Consider the following 14,402-nt stretch of genomic DNA (forward strand, 5'->3'; position numbering starts at 1 on the left):
GAGTGCTTGTATGAGGCTAATTACATGGATCGCCAAGCTTGGCTATGGTGTCAGAGCTCTCCTATGCATTGATGATACTCGCAAAGACAGCACTGACGTCGACCCGACTTGGGCGGAGGTCATGTCGAATGCTCTCATTGTGGACGATACTACGGAGTGGAGAGGTATGTATTCCCGGTGTTTGAGTGTTATACAACAAAATCGGAACCTAACAGTATATAGAATGCATTGAAAGCCTGCGTTTCGATGGCATGCACCAAAGGCGAGACCAGGTCGCAGATCCGCTGCCTGCCACCAACCAGTGGCTCTGGGAAACTGAAGAATTCCAGGAGTGGAAATCTTCTGGTAAAATCTTGTGGATAATGGGTAAAGCGGGAAGCGGCAAATCGGTTCTGGCGAAGAACATCCAACAACGTCTTCAAAAGGATGTTCCAAATGGCGATCTCAATGACGACCCGTTCGTATGTGACTGGTTCTATTCAGCCCGAGGGCCTGATTTTGGCGCCAAAGATGCTTCAATGCTGCGCGCTCTTACTTTCAACATCCTCAGCTCAAGCAAGACGACTTTCGAACCTGCGACAGCTATCTATCGAGCAAGATTTGATGCTGGACGGCAGGATGACGCCTGGTTGCTGTCGGAGCTGTCAGACCTTCTCACGACACTCGCGCTCAGCCCTTCAACGCCCCGAACACTCGCAGTGATAGACGCGTTAGACGAGTCAGAGAGCGTGACAGGGCCATCAAGTCTCAAATCGACGAACAACAGTTTTGATTTGCTGCAGATGGTTACCGAGATTGCGAGTCCCCGGAAAAGCCGCCTCCGCTTCGTCCTGTTGAGCAGGCCTGAGTCCGTCATCTCCAAAAACCTGAACAATTGCCTAAAGATTAAGATGGAGCAGTACAACAACCGAGATATTTCCATCATGATTGAAGGCGGTATCAAGAAACTTCGAGTGGCCTGGCAGAATGCAGTCTCCCCCAACTCCGAAGACCATGACCCGACGGATTTCTACGAAGACTCCAACGTCTTAACTGACACTCAGTCTCAGAAGAGCCAGTCTTCCAATGACAACCTCAAGATACAGGAGGAAACACTGGGCGAGATACGCGCGTACTTAGAAATTAACGCAAATGGCGTGATGCTCTGGGTCATCTTAATTGTTCAACAACTTTTGCTCTTGATCGAAAACGAGAGGGGGTTTACAGTCCAGAAGCTGCTTGCCTCGCTTACTGCGTCACCGTCAGAGGTTGAAGAAATTTATATCAAATTTCTCGAAGACCTTAAAGTTTCCAGTACGCCCCAAGAACTGTCAGAGACCAAGAGAATTTTGGAATGGATTGTCGGGTCTCAAAGGGTGTCATCATTACGATTAAGAGAGTTGCGGGAAGTAATTGCGCTACCAGACCAGCTGGAGGTTGAGAAACATGGAGAATTCAGCCATCAACTCATCGCTTCACGCAGGATTGTGCTTGGAGAAAACGGCTGGCCAAACTTCTGTCGCATCATGCAGACGTACTGCGGTCCGTTGATAGAGATTTTGGATGATCGGCAAAGGGTTGGACTGGACTCACGGCAGAAGATCAGGCGCGCGGAATCAGATTGGACCATTCAGCTATCGCATCAAACAGTCCATGCGTTCCTACGGACGCCAGGCCGCAGCGGAGAATTTTACATTAACGCAGCAAGCGCCGAAGAAATGGTCACAAACCAATCCTACCGTTACCTTGGAATTCGTACCTCAACACCAAGACAGGCGTCCTACCGAAGCGCCGCAGAAGGTGAGAGGGACCCAATCCTGGTGCTGGAAGTGGCCTTGGCACCTTTGCTGCGAGATGTTAGCTTGCTGGCAACTCGAGAATACGCAAGGTCAAAGAAGCGGCCGCTTGTGGAGTTCGCCCTAGACGTCATCTTGAAGTCTTACTCAGACAACACGACCATCTTCCGAACATTAGGGAAGGCTGATACAGATGGCTTGACATCCAGAGACTGGATAGCTATTCATTGGCTTGCAGACCTGTGTTTCACCCCAGCTTTTCCGGGCACAAATCTGGAACCGTTTATCCTCAACTGCTGCGTACACGGGCAAACGGAGGCTTTGAAGGCTTTGCAATCACTAATAAATGAACATTCAGAAAAGTCCAACATAAGATCCATGGCAAGCGGAAGAGACAACGAAATCATTTTCGGCGCCGTGGGGGCTTTCTTGAGACTTCGAGAGAAACACGACACTTGTTTGAACGGAACTTTGGAGGCATTGCGTACTATCTGTGAGAGAAAACTTCACCAGATGTTAAAATACGCCAGTACTCATGTCGCATCAAACGCGTCGAGAGGCGAACTAGAACATCGGGGCGCTATTGAATACTTACAGATGGTTGTGCGTTACCTGTCGGCAGAATACCAACTACCAGAGGTTGTACAGCACTGTTGTAGTTTCGCAAGAAAGCCGTCGGCTAACTCTGAGAGGCTCGCCGGTTGTAGTGAGATCAACAAAGCGTTTCAGGAAGTGTTTGTTTGGATGAAGTCAAATCTAGTATCTGAATTTGAAAGTGGAGCAGATGTATTCAAGCAAAAACGGTTGCTGGAATTCGTTCAGCCGAAGGCGGAAGAAGATATAGGAGCTATATTGGCTAAAGTCAACCGAGGTTTCCTGCTGAAGACAGAATATAATTAATGGCCAGCTTTCAATGTACAGACAATCCCTAGACGGAAATGAAAAGAGGTTCTCTACTTTTGGCTGCCAAGAGGCAGGTTCATGTAGACGACATGGTCTCGAGCATGCCACAACAACCCGGATTGTTGAATGAGATGCAAAGACTTTTTCACACAAAGATTGCGAGATCTCCCTCTTGAAGGGTTTAAACCCCTCAACCTGTCAGGATACTACTCTAGGGTGTCGAATTTCAAAAATCCTGAGGCTAATAAGTTCTCCGGAGTAAGTCAGGCTGATAGGTTTGAATCTGCGGAGCAACGGAATTTAGGAATTGCAAAAAGCATATCAAGCCAAACAGACATGGGTAGTGGTTTCTCCTGTTTAGCTATGAGGACTATCAATACTTACAAATCACACAACCTATCATCTAGGACCTACACTATTTGGCTACTGGTGAGATCTCCTCTGTGCCTTGATAATTGTTCCTTGTGAGATTTCACAGATCTATTGTCTTCGACCCTTTGTTCTCATTTCAGGAACATAGTAACTCCATCTGCTTCAAACAAATTTACAGTATTTTCTTCCACGGGCAACTTTGACAGTCCCGACGATCGTTTGAAGCTTTTGTAGCTGTAACCGCCTCTCGAAAAACCGACAACCCTGCACACCTTCGCATTGTACCTTCACAGTTCAGCCTTCTTCATGGAGCCTTCTTGACTTCACACGACTCATGAACTCTCGCCAAACCTACCAGTAATATATTTGACAATAATGACAACTTTGGGGATTCATGGCAGTTACACTCGCCACATGAAGCTCAAATCGCTGTTCCCGCTCTCTATCAAGTCCTAAAAAGCACCCCCGCCTTGTGAAATTTAGCAAATATATTTGCTTTGTAAAGAAATTGGGAGTACCCAATGACCCAGAACGATCTTGACCTTAACCAAGTCTTCATAGTCCTCCCCACCTTGCAAAGACTCCTGCTTGCACTTGCCCTTTGAATCTTTAGGAACTGCACCCGTCTCATGAAAGTCTTGACAGTTGCAATCGCCTCGTAAACTCTGAATAGTCGCACTCGCCTAATGGAGCTAGTTTGTAGGCTGCAACTGCCTTATCAGATTTCACCAGACCTACCCGCCTCTTTAGAATTCAAGAGATCGTCCTGGCCTTATGAAGCCCTAGAACCTCTCCATCCACCCCATCGATGCTTTTCTCTCTATCTGCTAGATTCTCTACCCTCAACCTCTTCTCTTTCTACGACCCTCTGCCACCAAACATCTTTCTGGTGACCATTCTCCAGTCGCCTCTAGCAAGACCAAGCATCATCGTCTAGGTAGGTAAACCATCTCTTCCACGTCATTGCGATACTTGAGAGTATCTTGTACTCTTCTTTCTATGTTGTCATCTTCTCTCTGCTGGCTCCCTTGCGTTTGGTGGAGAAAACCAGCACAAACTGGGGTGCGGAAACACGTCATCCGCAGATGCTTCAGTCGCTTGAGTGACAATATTGACTGATTATTTCACAGCCTACAGACATATTCGCAGAACCTTCGCATACGATACGCAGTCACTACAACAGTAAGTTAGTTGTTTTTTTACTTCTTCCTTTATGTCGGCTTATGCCGGGCGTCGCAAAAGTTGGCTCTTTTGGTCCGCTTTCCGGAGACGAAAGCGCGCTTCTTCTCGACCATCGGCAGCGGGCTTTCCAATCCGAATCTGAAGCAACAAGCGACACCCATATTCTCCAACATTTGCAATCCCTCCTTTCTTGATCCTTCTCGATTCGTTTTCGAATTCCGGAAAGCAGCTGTCAGTTGCGCCTTCCAACTCAGCCTTCAAGAAAGAGCAAGAGAATAGAAGACAAGCGCGCTGTACAATCCTCTTCTGATGCCTCACTCACTCTGAACTTTGCCCTCACTTTGAAATATCATCTCCTGCCTGTAACTCTGCTAACCTTCATCAAAGTTCGCTAGAGCTTTGCCAAAAGCATCACTAGCCATGCCTCGCCAGGTCATCTATAAGACGACCATGGGCCCGGCTCGCCGCACTCGCGCTCACAGCCAGGCTCTCATCAACAGTGCAGGTGCCGCCGCCGCCGTCAGCAAGATTACTGTCACTGCGATGCCTAACATCAAGGGGTCGAACACCTCGACCACCGAGGCCCAGGCTAAAAAGGTCAAGAAGGAAGAGAAGGCCAAGCAGGTTGCGAAGGGTGAAAAGGTCCAGAAGCCGAAGCCTCGCTTCGACACCTTCCACCCGTTCCCCCGTCTCCCCAACGAGATCAAGGCCATGATCCTGTGCGAGTACATCGACTTCGAGCCTGCCATCATCTACGCTAGCTGCAAGGCGAACAAGTACGTCCCGGGCCTCATCGACGTCAACACTGGCAAGGACGGTAGGCACTCGAAATACAAGTGCCTCACTGAGCTCACCAAGGGCATTCCCGATTTCAAAGCCTACATCGAGCGCCAGATTGGTGTCTCCTTCCACGACCTGTCCTACCGCCCCCAGGAAGGCGTCCGCAATGGTAAGGATCTCATAGTCCTCATCTTCAACGAGAATTGGAGTCATCACCTGAACTGGTACAGCGCTTCCCAGCGGGAGCTGAATCGCGAGAAGTTTGTGCCTGGCATCGAGAACATTGGCGTCATGTACGATTCGAGCCGCCTTCGCAGCATGAATCGGGTCTTTAGACGCTCTACTCGTCCTTGCTCGATTATTGATCTCGGCATGATGATCATGAACCTTCGTGACATCAAGAACTTCTACATTCTTGTCAAGCTGCGCGGCGGCAGTCAGCCTGAGCAAAAGAAGTGGATGAAGAAGCGGCTCCGTAAGTGCTATCGCAGCTGTGCGCGAGCCCGTTATTGATCTCACTTGTACTAACAACAAGAATACAGGCATTGCGAAGCGTCCCAACAAAGATCTCGTAGTCTTCGAGGACAAGCAGAGAACTTGGGTGGAGATCACTCGGTCCACCGCTAGACATCAGGGAGATGGCTCTCTTCTGAGAGATGTAGCCAATTTCCTCAGACTGACCGAGCGTTTCTACCATTCAGCTTGCACCATACATAATGGACCTCCCAACGTCCGATTCCGCATCCTGGTGGCGTCGCATTTCCTGAACAAGACGCTGGGGATTTGAGACTGAACCCCGCCACGAACAAATTGACCTCGAAGGATCCAAGGCAGCGGAGTATTTGGCAAGGAGGCATTGAAGAAGGGATACGGCAGTATGGTCATGGCTTTCATGAGAATCGGCTTTACAGATGGACAACGCAGTTCATAAACAAGGCATCAGCTCATGTGCACTCGGGTTTGGGAGAGGGTAGGAGGCAGGAAGTGCAGATACCTTAGCCCAGAAATCCGCATCGTTGCAATTCGAGGAAATCACAGTATTCATGCTGCAGTTTGTGACATGGTGCCATTGATCGTCATTCTTGCAGGTATACAGCGCTGCGATGGAGCCCTCTCAGTTCTCATGCATGGCATTGCATAAATGGGCATCTCTCTTTACTGTTGCCAAGCGATGATCATGGTCTAGTTGCCGCTGGGCATTTGAACCTGCATGATGTGAGGTGATGGCTTGTGACAGCTTCACGTTGACTGACTATCGTGGTATGAGGTCCGAGAAAGAAGGGCGCCCCGTGAAAGCTAAAGATACAGCTAAAATTCAAAGACAAAGTGGACCGTCGTCATTCGGGTGAGATCCGCCCGCTCGGCTCGGCTTCCGATCGGCGGACCCTCGAAAAAGTGCCTTATCACGAACAAATCCCACCGCCGGAAACGAAAAGATTTCGGCGCCGAATGCTTATCCCAGTGGCTTCGATCTCCGGTTTAAAGCCTTGCCTTAATTGTCTTGGGGCGGCATCGGAGCATTTCGCTGGGGTGGAAAAGTGACTAGGGGACTGACTAATTTCAACGGCGATATCGTCCGACGCAAACAGCGATAACTTAAGAGCCAAGGACCTTGCTACTCTGGTTCACTTTGCACACGTCACTTCGATCAAATTCTGTTATTGTAAGCTTGATTCTTGATGAAACATATGAGCTCGGATTTATACAGATTGAGCGGTTTATGTCTTTTATAATGAGATTCAATCCAAGACACAACGACGATGGCGACCTCGAGTAAACGCTCAAGTAGTGAGCCGCAATGGCTCAAAACATTCATCGATGTTCTCCAAGCGATAAAGCTGGTATGTTCAACTCACCCGTTCATCCTTCTTCTGTAAAAGTAGCTCACTCATCTCGTACAGGCTGCGTCCCAGACGGCTCCGAAACTCCTCAGTTCATGGCTTTACGTGCCCGCGGGTATCATGGTTATGCTGGCCGCTTGTTTTGGCGTCAGCGTCTTCTTCGACGCCGTCGGCGTTTCGTTCCCTGCATCTGTGGCCTGTTTGATTCTGCTCTTCTTCGGTCTGTTGCTGTCGGAGTTGATATTGGGAAACCACAAGACGAGAGCAATCGTTGCTGTCATTGACGTGCCAGTAAGGGTTTCCAACGCAATTGACATTATTGGAGCTAGTCACTAATGACTCCCAGGCGGGATGGTCTCTCCGTTGGATCAACATCTTCTTCACACCATCATTCATCATGCTGCCTTTGAGTCCTTCAATCGGCATCGTCGAAGTCATGAAAATCATCGCCGTCTTCAGTGAGTCTTCCTTAAATAAAATACTTCATGTACCTAACACCCCTCAGTCATCGGCTTCATCGTCATGATGGCCCTCGCCGCATACCTCACCCGCAGCCTCCAACTCCTACTCGGCTCATCCAAACGCGCAATGACAGAACGCGCAGAAGAAATGGGCAACGAGACCGACGAGATTCCCCTCGCCGACACCCCTCCCCGAACCGACTCCGTCCTGGGCTCCCGCACCATCTCCGCAGCCCCGTCTTCGCTCTCCCTCAACACCCTCGCTCCGCCGCCCCCCTCCCAAAACGCCTCACATAACTTCCTCCCGTCAGCAACATCCTCCCCCGCGAGAGTGACCGAGATCAACCTTGAAATCCCCTCCTCTCCACCAACACCACCTCTCCCACCACAGGATCCCATCCCTCTGCCACGCTCCCAGCTCTGGGCAGCCTGGATCTGCGGCCACCTCAACTGGGTTCTCTACGCCTCCATCTTCACCTTTGTCGGTATCCCTCTCTACTATGCAACAGGCTACGCCATGCCCCTTCACCTCAGCCTCATCCTCCTCGTCTACTTCTCCGCCATGTCCGTCCCCGCAAACTGGAGACAGTACCTCCACCCCGTCCTCGTCACCGCCCTCTTCTCCGTCCTCGGCATCTGGGCTTTCGCCGCCATCCGAGGCGCAGGCCTCTTTGAAACTCTCCGGTCCTTCCGTACGGGAGCGAATTACACGTACCTCTGGCTCCACGCCAAGAATCCGGAGGGCCGCCTCCCCGGCGCCGGCGACATCTTTAGCACCGTTCTCGATGCGAGTATTGTATCGCTCGCGCTGCCGATGTACCAGTATCGCCGTGAGCTGAAGCAGAACTTTGTGGCGATCGTGTTGCCCAACATCCTCATGTCGATCGGCTGCCTCTTCTCGTACCCCAAGATCTGCTTCGCCATCGGTATCAGCGCGGAGAGGTCTCTCGCGTTTGCGTCGCGGAGTCTGACGCTGGCGCTGGCTCTCCCTGCGACGGAGAACTTGGGTGGTGATTTGAATACCGTGGCTGCGATAGCTATCATGAGTGGTATTGTCGGAGTGCTAGTTGGTCAGCGGATGTTGGCCTGGATGAAGATCCCGGAAGGTAAGAGGCTGTCCACTGTGAGCGATGAAATGGGTGAACATGAGCAGCTAACAGAAAAACAGATGACTACATCACACGGGGCGTCACACTCGGAGCCAACTCCTCAGCCATCGCCACCGCCCTCCTCTTGCGAACCGATCCCCGTGCTGCGGCGCTATCAAGCCTGTCAATGAGCTTATTCGGCACCATCACCGTCTTGTTCACATCCATCCCGCCCATCGCAAGCGTCATCAAATCCCTTGTAACCTGATCGTTTTCGATTATTGCTGCAGCATCAACTCATTGGAGTGTACGCGCCCCAAGCCTTGTCTACGCCGGAATGCTAGGAGCCAACCCCCTCCAAAACTCACACCTGGCACCACGTCCGCCCTCCCACGAATCCGCAGGGACAACCCGAATATCATTCACCTGTCCCGGCGCCATAAATTGCGTGACCTGCGCCCCCCACGAAGTCGTAAACTCGTACGGAACGCCGCCCGTCTGGTTCAGATTCACCTGCTTCGGCGCCTCCTCCGTCCAGACAGGCCACTGGCTCGCCCCGTTCTCAGCGCCTATGTCGGCGCCGGAAGAAGCTCCGTTTGCGAGTTCATTGCTGATGGAGGGATCGTTGCCCGTGATGAAATTTCCCCAGATCTTGCGGAAGGCGAGGACGATGTCCGGGCCCTGGTTCGGCGTCGCGGGGCCAAAGTAGCCTGGGATGTCGGCCGTGTGCCAGGCGAAAGGGACGGAGTACTGGTAGTGCCAAGACGACATTGGCGACGTGAAGGCGTCGGAAAGCCAGTAGCTGGGGCACACGAATGTTGCCTCGGCGTAGATGTTCTATGCAAATTGTGTTAGAGCAAGAAGCACGAAGCATTGCGACAGGGTAAGCTTTATGCTTCCTTACGTTTGCTCTCTGCTGTTGTCCGGTCCCAGACTGGCTCACGTCAAGGGCCGTAAGCCCCGTCAACCCGTTCGTCTCGAAGCGGGTATCGTTCGAGCCCGTTTTTGTCGGATTCGCGGCGAGGATCTCGTCGATTTGGCCCGGGGAGAGGTTGGGGAACTCGAGCTTCAGCCAGGACGTCAAGTCTGCGACGCTGAAGATGTTGGGAGGGGTGAGGAGAGGTCCTTCATTGGCGTTATGCTTGCAAGGCTCGTCAGTTAACGGTCGAGAATTCACGGAAAGGAAGCGCGATTTGGTGGGGAGGATACTCACACCGACGAGAAGGCGCTCTCCGTTGACTTTCTTCTGCTTCATCTGCTCGGTCGGGAGGCTCTTGATGTAAACGCTGTCCGTCACAGGGTAAAACGCCCTATCATCACCCAGTCAGTCGCGTTCAGGAAGGGTGAACTGCATGTCCCGGAAATCGACTACCTACCAGAACCCATAAGGCTGTTCAAACGTCGTGTTCGCGCTCGCTACCTGCAGCGTCATACTATCCTTCCCACGAAGACACGTAAGAACATCATCAGAGGACGAGCACCCCGCCTTCTCAGCGAACGCCTGGTACCGCGCTGTCGGAAACGGCGCATCAAAGGTGTAGTGGAAGGGCAGATATGGCGAAGCAGCGATTCCCTAGGACCAAATCCACATTAGCCCACTCGTCACCACCATGGGTTTTGAATCGAAACTTACGTTGTTGAAGAGCGTCGTCCCCAGACCCCCGTCCGCGGCGAGAGTGTGATACATCACCGATCCGGCGCCCGCCGACTCCCCCGCAATCGTGACCTTTCCACGATCCCCACCAAATAGGCCGATGAAGCGCTGCACCCAACCAAGCGCAAAAGCCTGGTCTAGAAGTCCCGCGTTCACGACACCCTGAGCCTTGACGTCCGCAGAGGAAAGAAATCCCAACGCGCCGAGCTATACGTTCGTCAGCATAGTCCCCCAACGCTTCTGTCTCATCCACCGACAAATCCCAGGAGAAGAATAGACAAATGCCCCTAAAAAGAGACAAAAAATTGTGCAGGGAAGCATGCATACCCGATACTGAATGACAACAGCCACGAAACCACCCTCATTCGCCCCAATAATCTCCGACATGTCAATCCTCCCATCACCGTACCCGTACCCACCGCCGTGGATGTACACCAGCACAGGCAGGTCCTTTGCGTCAGCGGGCGCGTACACGTTTAGGAAGAGACAGTCCTCGTTGCCGGGGATGAACGGGAGACCCGGGACAGCGGGGTAATTCTGCGGACAGATGGGGCCGAACTCGTTTGCTGCTGTCACCCCATCGCCGGCCCCGGCCGTGTCGTTTGATGAAGGGAGACGAGGAGGTTGCCAGCGCTGTGAACCTGTCGGCGGAGCTGCGTAACGGATGCTGGAGGAGTTAAAGTAAACATCTACGAGATAAATAGAGAAACATCGTACCCTTTCCAAATATTTAGACCGCTGGTGGCGTTGTTATACCCTTCATATTTGGCATAGCCCAGATCTACAACCAGCAAAGAAGGCTGCCGCTGAAGAGCATCGCCCAGACCCCGTGTATCGACAAGCAGACGATCCAAGAACGTAGTCGCCGCATCCTGCCCTTTATATGAGGGAAAGGCGCCCGAGAGGCAGGGCGCGAGGAGGCCCGCGACGACTAGCGGTAGAGTCCTGAAGAGACGCATGGTATTGTAAGTGAGCGAATGTGGTGTCCGACGTGCCTGGAACGAGTGACTGTGACGGAACGGGAAGACCAGAGAGGGTAGCTAGCTGTATAAGGGCGTCATAGAACGAGATACCAAAGCCCCCATCCGTCATACTTTGGCATGTTCACATAAACGGCAATGTGCCGCACCAGTTATTGAAGTTGACTAATACCAGCCGGGACATCTCCGTCACGATTCACCTTATTTTGAGTTTCCCTACCCGCACTGACTACCTAAACAAGCAGTCTAACAAAACCGGACCGCTAAGGAAAACCTGGTTTGTTAATATAGACCAATATGCGTAAACCCCAGTCCATGAACCCGGAGACGTTTCTTCCCTAGCAATGTAGAACAGCCGAGTCAATCGTAGCACGGTCCCCAATGCTTCGCGAATAGGGGAGGGGGACTCTCGGTCCGTGCCATGATTCCCTGAGTCGATTCAAGCTTGTCCAATATTTTGCTCACCTCGTTTGTTGTACGGATGATGCGACGAACAGCGGGGGGAGCCACTGGGGGAGGGCATGTCAGCGTCACATCGGGTCGTGGTTTGGACCTCGCCGGCGAAGACGGCAGCTTCCTCTCCGCAGAAACCGAGCTTAAGAATGCGGAATACGAGGGGTAGAAGCGAGGTGCCGGCTTCACTACCTCTTTGCAGGTGCTTTTCTATATTGCCCAAGGTACTCAGGTATTAATACTAGGCCAACTGTCAAGTTTGAATTAACTTGTAGTAAGATGAAATTCTGCGGCGTAGAATAGCATACAACAGAAGCAGACTTAAGACTTCAAACAGACAACGCTCTCTGAGGTGGGCTATTGAGACTTCTTGAACAGAGCACAGCCGTACTACGTGAAAACGCAAAGACAAAAAACTCCAGAAAAGCAACGGAAGCAAAAAGGCACCGGTTGTCGAAATGGTATGCACTGCTTACCTTATATCATCGAAACCAAGTTCTCAGTAACCCACGAGTTATAAGCTGGAACCCATCTCCATATGATCATGGAGCTCTCTTAAGCATTAGAGTTCGAGCCCATCTTAATCTCCACACCAAAAAAATGCCGAAAAGCAGTGTCACCATCCCCTGAACCTCCCTTCGTCCGAACATCTATCCGTAGACGCCACGCGCAATCAACCGTGGAGCCATCGTCTCGATAAGAAGCAGACGTATTCTACCCATCGTCGTGTCAATCTGCCCCGAGCTTCCCCCCGCTCGTCTTGAGTCTCCCGCAGGATCTTCCCGACACACACCAGGTGCGGGGCTCGAATCTCACGCCGTCTCCGACAGCGTTCCCGCGCCCGGGGTGCCGTGCGCCACCGAGTCGGAGGGCCGGGGCCGAGTGACATGCCCCATGCCGGTGATCCGGTGATGCTGCCGTTGAACTGCCTTAGTAATATAGTACCTTGAGTCTTGATACTCCAGTCACTGCAAGATCAGATACCACAAGTCATAATCAGAAGCTCGCATTGTCTTAGTCGAACCTAGGCCATTCATAATCCAGCCAAATCAATTCCAATCCCAGCAACAAACCCGTCCAAATCATGCGGGCGGAGTCTTTAGCCCGCCAGTTTTCTTCCCAAAGTTATTTCCCAACGTCATGAACCGTATATAATCATCCGCGTACCTCTGTCTTCGCCTACTTAATCAAATAAGAAAAGGAGTCGGGGTGCCTCATTTCCGCTCCTCAAAGTAGAACTTGCCGAGCTTGTCGCCGCCACCCTGAGGGCTACCAAGTGCGGTGTTACCTACGCGCGCCTCGCCCCCATCAAGTCGCTCCCTAAGAAGACGCTCTGCGGTATCACGAGCTGTTGGCGTCGTGGCGGGGTTAGCTTGTGAAGATCGCTGGGGCAGCTGGGAAGCAGGGACAGGTGGCTTGTTGGTGGTGTCGACGTACATTTCGTCGTTAGGTACACCAGCACCATCATTGGTCGTACCATCCATCATCCGCGCATCCCGTCTTTCCTGCATTGCGGCCGCGCTGGTGGGAGTATCACCGCCGATTGTGACGTCGCGGGCCCGCTGCGTCGGCATACCGTCACTGAGACCAGAGGCACTTCGCTCTAGGCCCCAGATACCGGCCTGGCCAGCAACTCCAGGGATGGGGCGGCGCTGGTAAATGGGACCAGAAACGGTGCTGTTGGCGCCCTCGCCGAAACCAACAAGACTGGCGGATCCGTCGTCGCTCATGCGGTCGTCGTAGCCTCCGGTGGACCCAGCTGTCTGGTCCTCGTCCATGCGTTCAGGCTCGGCGCCCATACTGGTAACCGAGTCGGCCTCGCGGTAGTTGGTATCCATGCTGAACATGTCCTCGTCCTGCTCACCAGGTGCGGTGCGCGTCTCGTTGTCGTCACCGACATAGCTCTCGGTCGCGCTGGCGGTACCGACCGTGCTCATCTTAGTAACAGCGGTGGGCTGGCCATGGGCGTCAAAGTACGCGGGCGTGAGGTGCGTATTGGGCGGGTAGTTGGCAGGGAAGCCGGTGGAGGTGGGGGTCGTCTGGGGAGAGATTGAGGAACCGGCATTCTGCTGGTGCGGCGGGGCGCGCAGAGTCGAGACTCGCTCTAATCCGGCGAGACGGGAGATTCTGTCGGCACGCTCTGCTTCGAGGCTTGTTGTAGAGGGGTGGTGGGCGTGGCCGCGGACACCGGCGGGACCCTGGGGAAAGTGGCCTCGGTGGCCATCTTTAATAGCGGTGGTAGAGAGGGCAGAGAGGGAGGTCGTGGCGCTCGTGGGAGTGCCGCTGAGTAGAGAGATATTAGCTTGGGAAGCAAGTGGGAGGGGGGAAATGAGACAGCGTACGGCATCTCAGATGGAGTATCTGGGTTAGAGGTGGGAGGAGGGAGGTTGATGAAGGTAGGACGCGGTGCTTGCGCCATGGCTGCTAGAATCGATGTCGGTATCTGGGATGAAGCGAGGAGGTGTCGATGAGGTCGATAGCGGAAGCCGTCGACGATGTTAGATGTGTCGATGTTCGGACTGAGATGAGGTCGTAACCGGGTGCTCGTAGGCGGTAGCTGCGCTTCGGGCAGAGATGAGTCGGGGGCGCTTCGTGGCAGACGGTAGCTAAACGGCGGAAACTATCAGGTATCGTCGTCGGGTATGCAGGTGGGCGTTTGTTACCTCCAGAGCTAGACAATGGAGGCGTAGTAGTGGTATCTAGCACAGAGTCGAATGGGTATCGCAAAGGGAGCAATTCGCATGTGCGCTTCTGGTTGTCGTGTGCAGAAGAAAGGGTGACGAGGTGTGGCTGGAATGTGCAGAGTTCCAAGTTGAGTGAAGAAAGCCAAGTGACTGGATGTTGGACGTTCGCGTCAGGCAGGCGTGACAGGGAGGCACTGAGGTTGGTCCCCTGAAGTCATGAAAGTGAAGC

At 52.7% G+C, this 14,402-nt stretch overlaps 5 protein-coding genes across 5 annotated transcripts; 3 read left to right on the forward strand and 2 right to left on the reverse strand.

Moving 5' to 3' along the window:
- Nucleotides 1-10: 10 nt before the first annotated feature.
- On the forward strand, nucleotides 11-2,148 carry BDZ83DRAFT_756849 (uncharacterized protein; the record flags this gene model as incomplete). Its single annotated transcript, XM_060514809.1, has 3 exons — nucleotides 11-164; nucleotides 223-2,075; nucleotides 2,134-2,148. The coding sequence occupies 3 exons, from the start codon at nucleotides 11-13 to the stop codon at nucleotides 2,146-2,148; spliced, it is 2,022 nt and encodes a 673-aa protein (XP_060359595.1).
- A 2,504-nt stretch (nucleotides 2,149-4,652) lies between these two features.
- Nucleotides 4,653-5,799, forward strand: BDZ83DRAFT_796525 (uncharacterized protein; the record flags this gene model as incomplete). Its single annotated transcript, XM_060515874.1, has 2 exons — nucleotides 4,653-5,487; nucleotides 5,555-5,799. 2 exons carry the CDS (start codon nucleotides 4,653-4,655, stop codon nucleotides 5,797-5,799), a joined length of 1,080 nt encoding a protein of 359 aa, XP_060359596.1.
- A 973-nt stretch (nucleotides 5,800-6,772) lies between these two features.
- On the forward strand, nucleotides 6,773-8,670 carry BDZ83DRAFT_723474 (LrgB-like family-domain-containing protein; the record flags this gene model as incomplete). The annotated part of the gene is made up of 5 exons (XM_060512564.1): nucleotides 6,773-6,853; nucleotides 6,914-7,144; nucleotides 7,200-7,311; nucleotides 7,359-8,420; nucleotides 8,483-8,670. The coding sequence occupies 5 exons, from the start codon at nucleotides 6,773-6,775 to the stop codon at nucleotides 8,668-8,670; spliced, it is 1,674 nt and encodes a 557-aa protein (XP_060359597.1).
- Nucleotides 8,671-8,729: 59 nt separating this feature from the next.
- BDZ83DRAFT_723475 (Alpha/Beta hydrolase protein) lies at nucleotides 8,730-11,015 on the reverse strand (the record flags this gene model as incomplete). The annotated part of the gene is made up of 8 exons (XM_060512565.1): nucleotides 8,730-9,239; nucleotides 9,307-9,543; nucleotides 9,616-9,712; nucleotides 9,779-9,975; nucleotides 10,036-10,263; nucleotides 10,384-10,723; nucleotides 10,774-10,856; nucleotides 10,896-11,015. 8 exons carry the CDS (start codon nucleotides 11,013-11,015, stop codon nucleotides 8,730-8,732), a joined length of 1,812 nt encoding a protein of 603 aa, XP_060359598.1.
- A 1,452-nt stretch (nucleotides 11,016-12,467) lies between these two features.
- Nucleotides 12,468-14,048, reverse strand: BDZ83DRAFT_91182 (uncharacterized protein). Its single transcript, XM_060516001.1, has 4 exons — nucleotides 13,832-14,048; nucleotides 12,927-13,772; nucleotides 12,657-12,837; nucleotides 12,468-12,604 (listed from the first exon to the last, which is right to left on the reverse strand). The coding sequence occupies exons 1-3, from the start codon at nucleotides 13,906-13,908 to the stop codon at nucleotides 12,831-12,833; spliced, it is 930 nt and encodes a 309-aa protein (XP_060359599.1). The 5' UTR covers nucleotides 13,909-14,048; the 3' UTR covers nucleotides 12,468-12,604; nucleotides 12,657-12,830.
- Nucleotides 14,049-14,402: the final 354 nt, after the last annotated feature.

Source organism: Colletotrichum acutatum (genome assembly GCF_030867785.1).
Source record: "Colletotrichum acutatum strain CBS 112980 chromosome Unknown BDZ83scaffold_141, whole genome shotgun sequence".
Lineage (NCBI taxonomy): Eukaryota > Fungi > Ascomycota > Sordariomycetes > Glomerellales > Glomerellaceae > Colletotrichum > Colletotrichum acutatum.

Excerpts from the sequence above, each read along its gene's own strand:
- BDZ83DRAFT_91182 (XM_060516001.1), bottom strand. The coding sequence starts at position 13,908 with ATGGCGCAAGCACCGCGTCCTACCTTCATCAACCTCCCTCCTCCCACC. Across the intron at positions 13,773-13,831 it reads GATACTCCATCTGAGATGCC|CGGCACTCCCACGAGCGCCA; the intron begins GTACGCTGTCTC and ends CTCTCTACTCAG.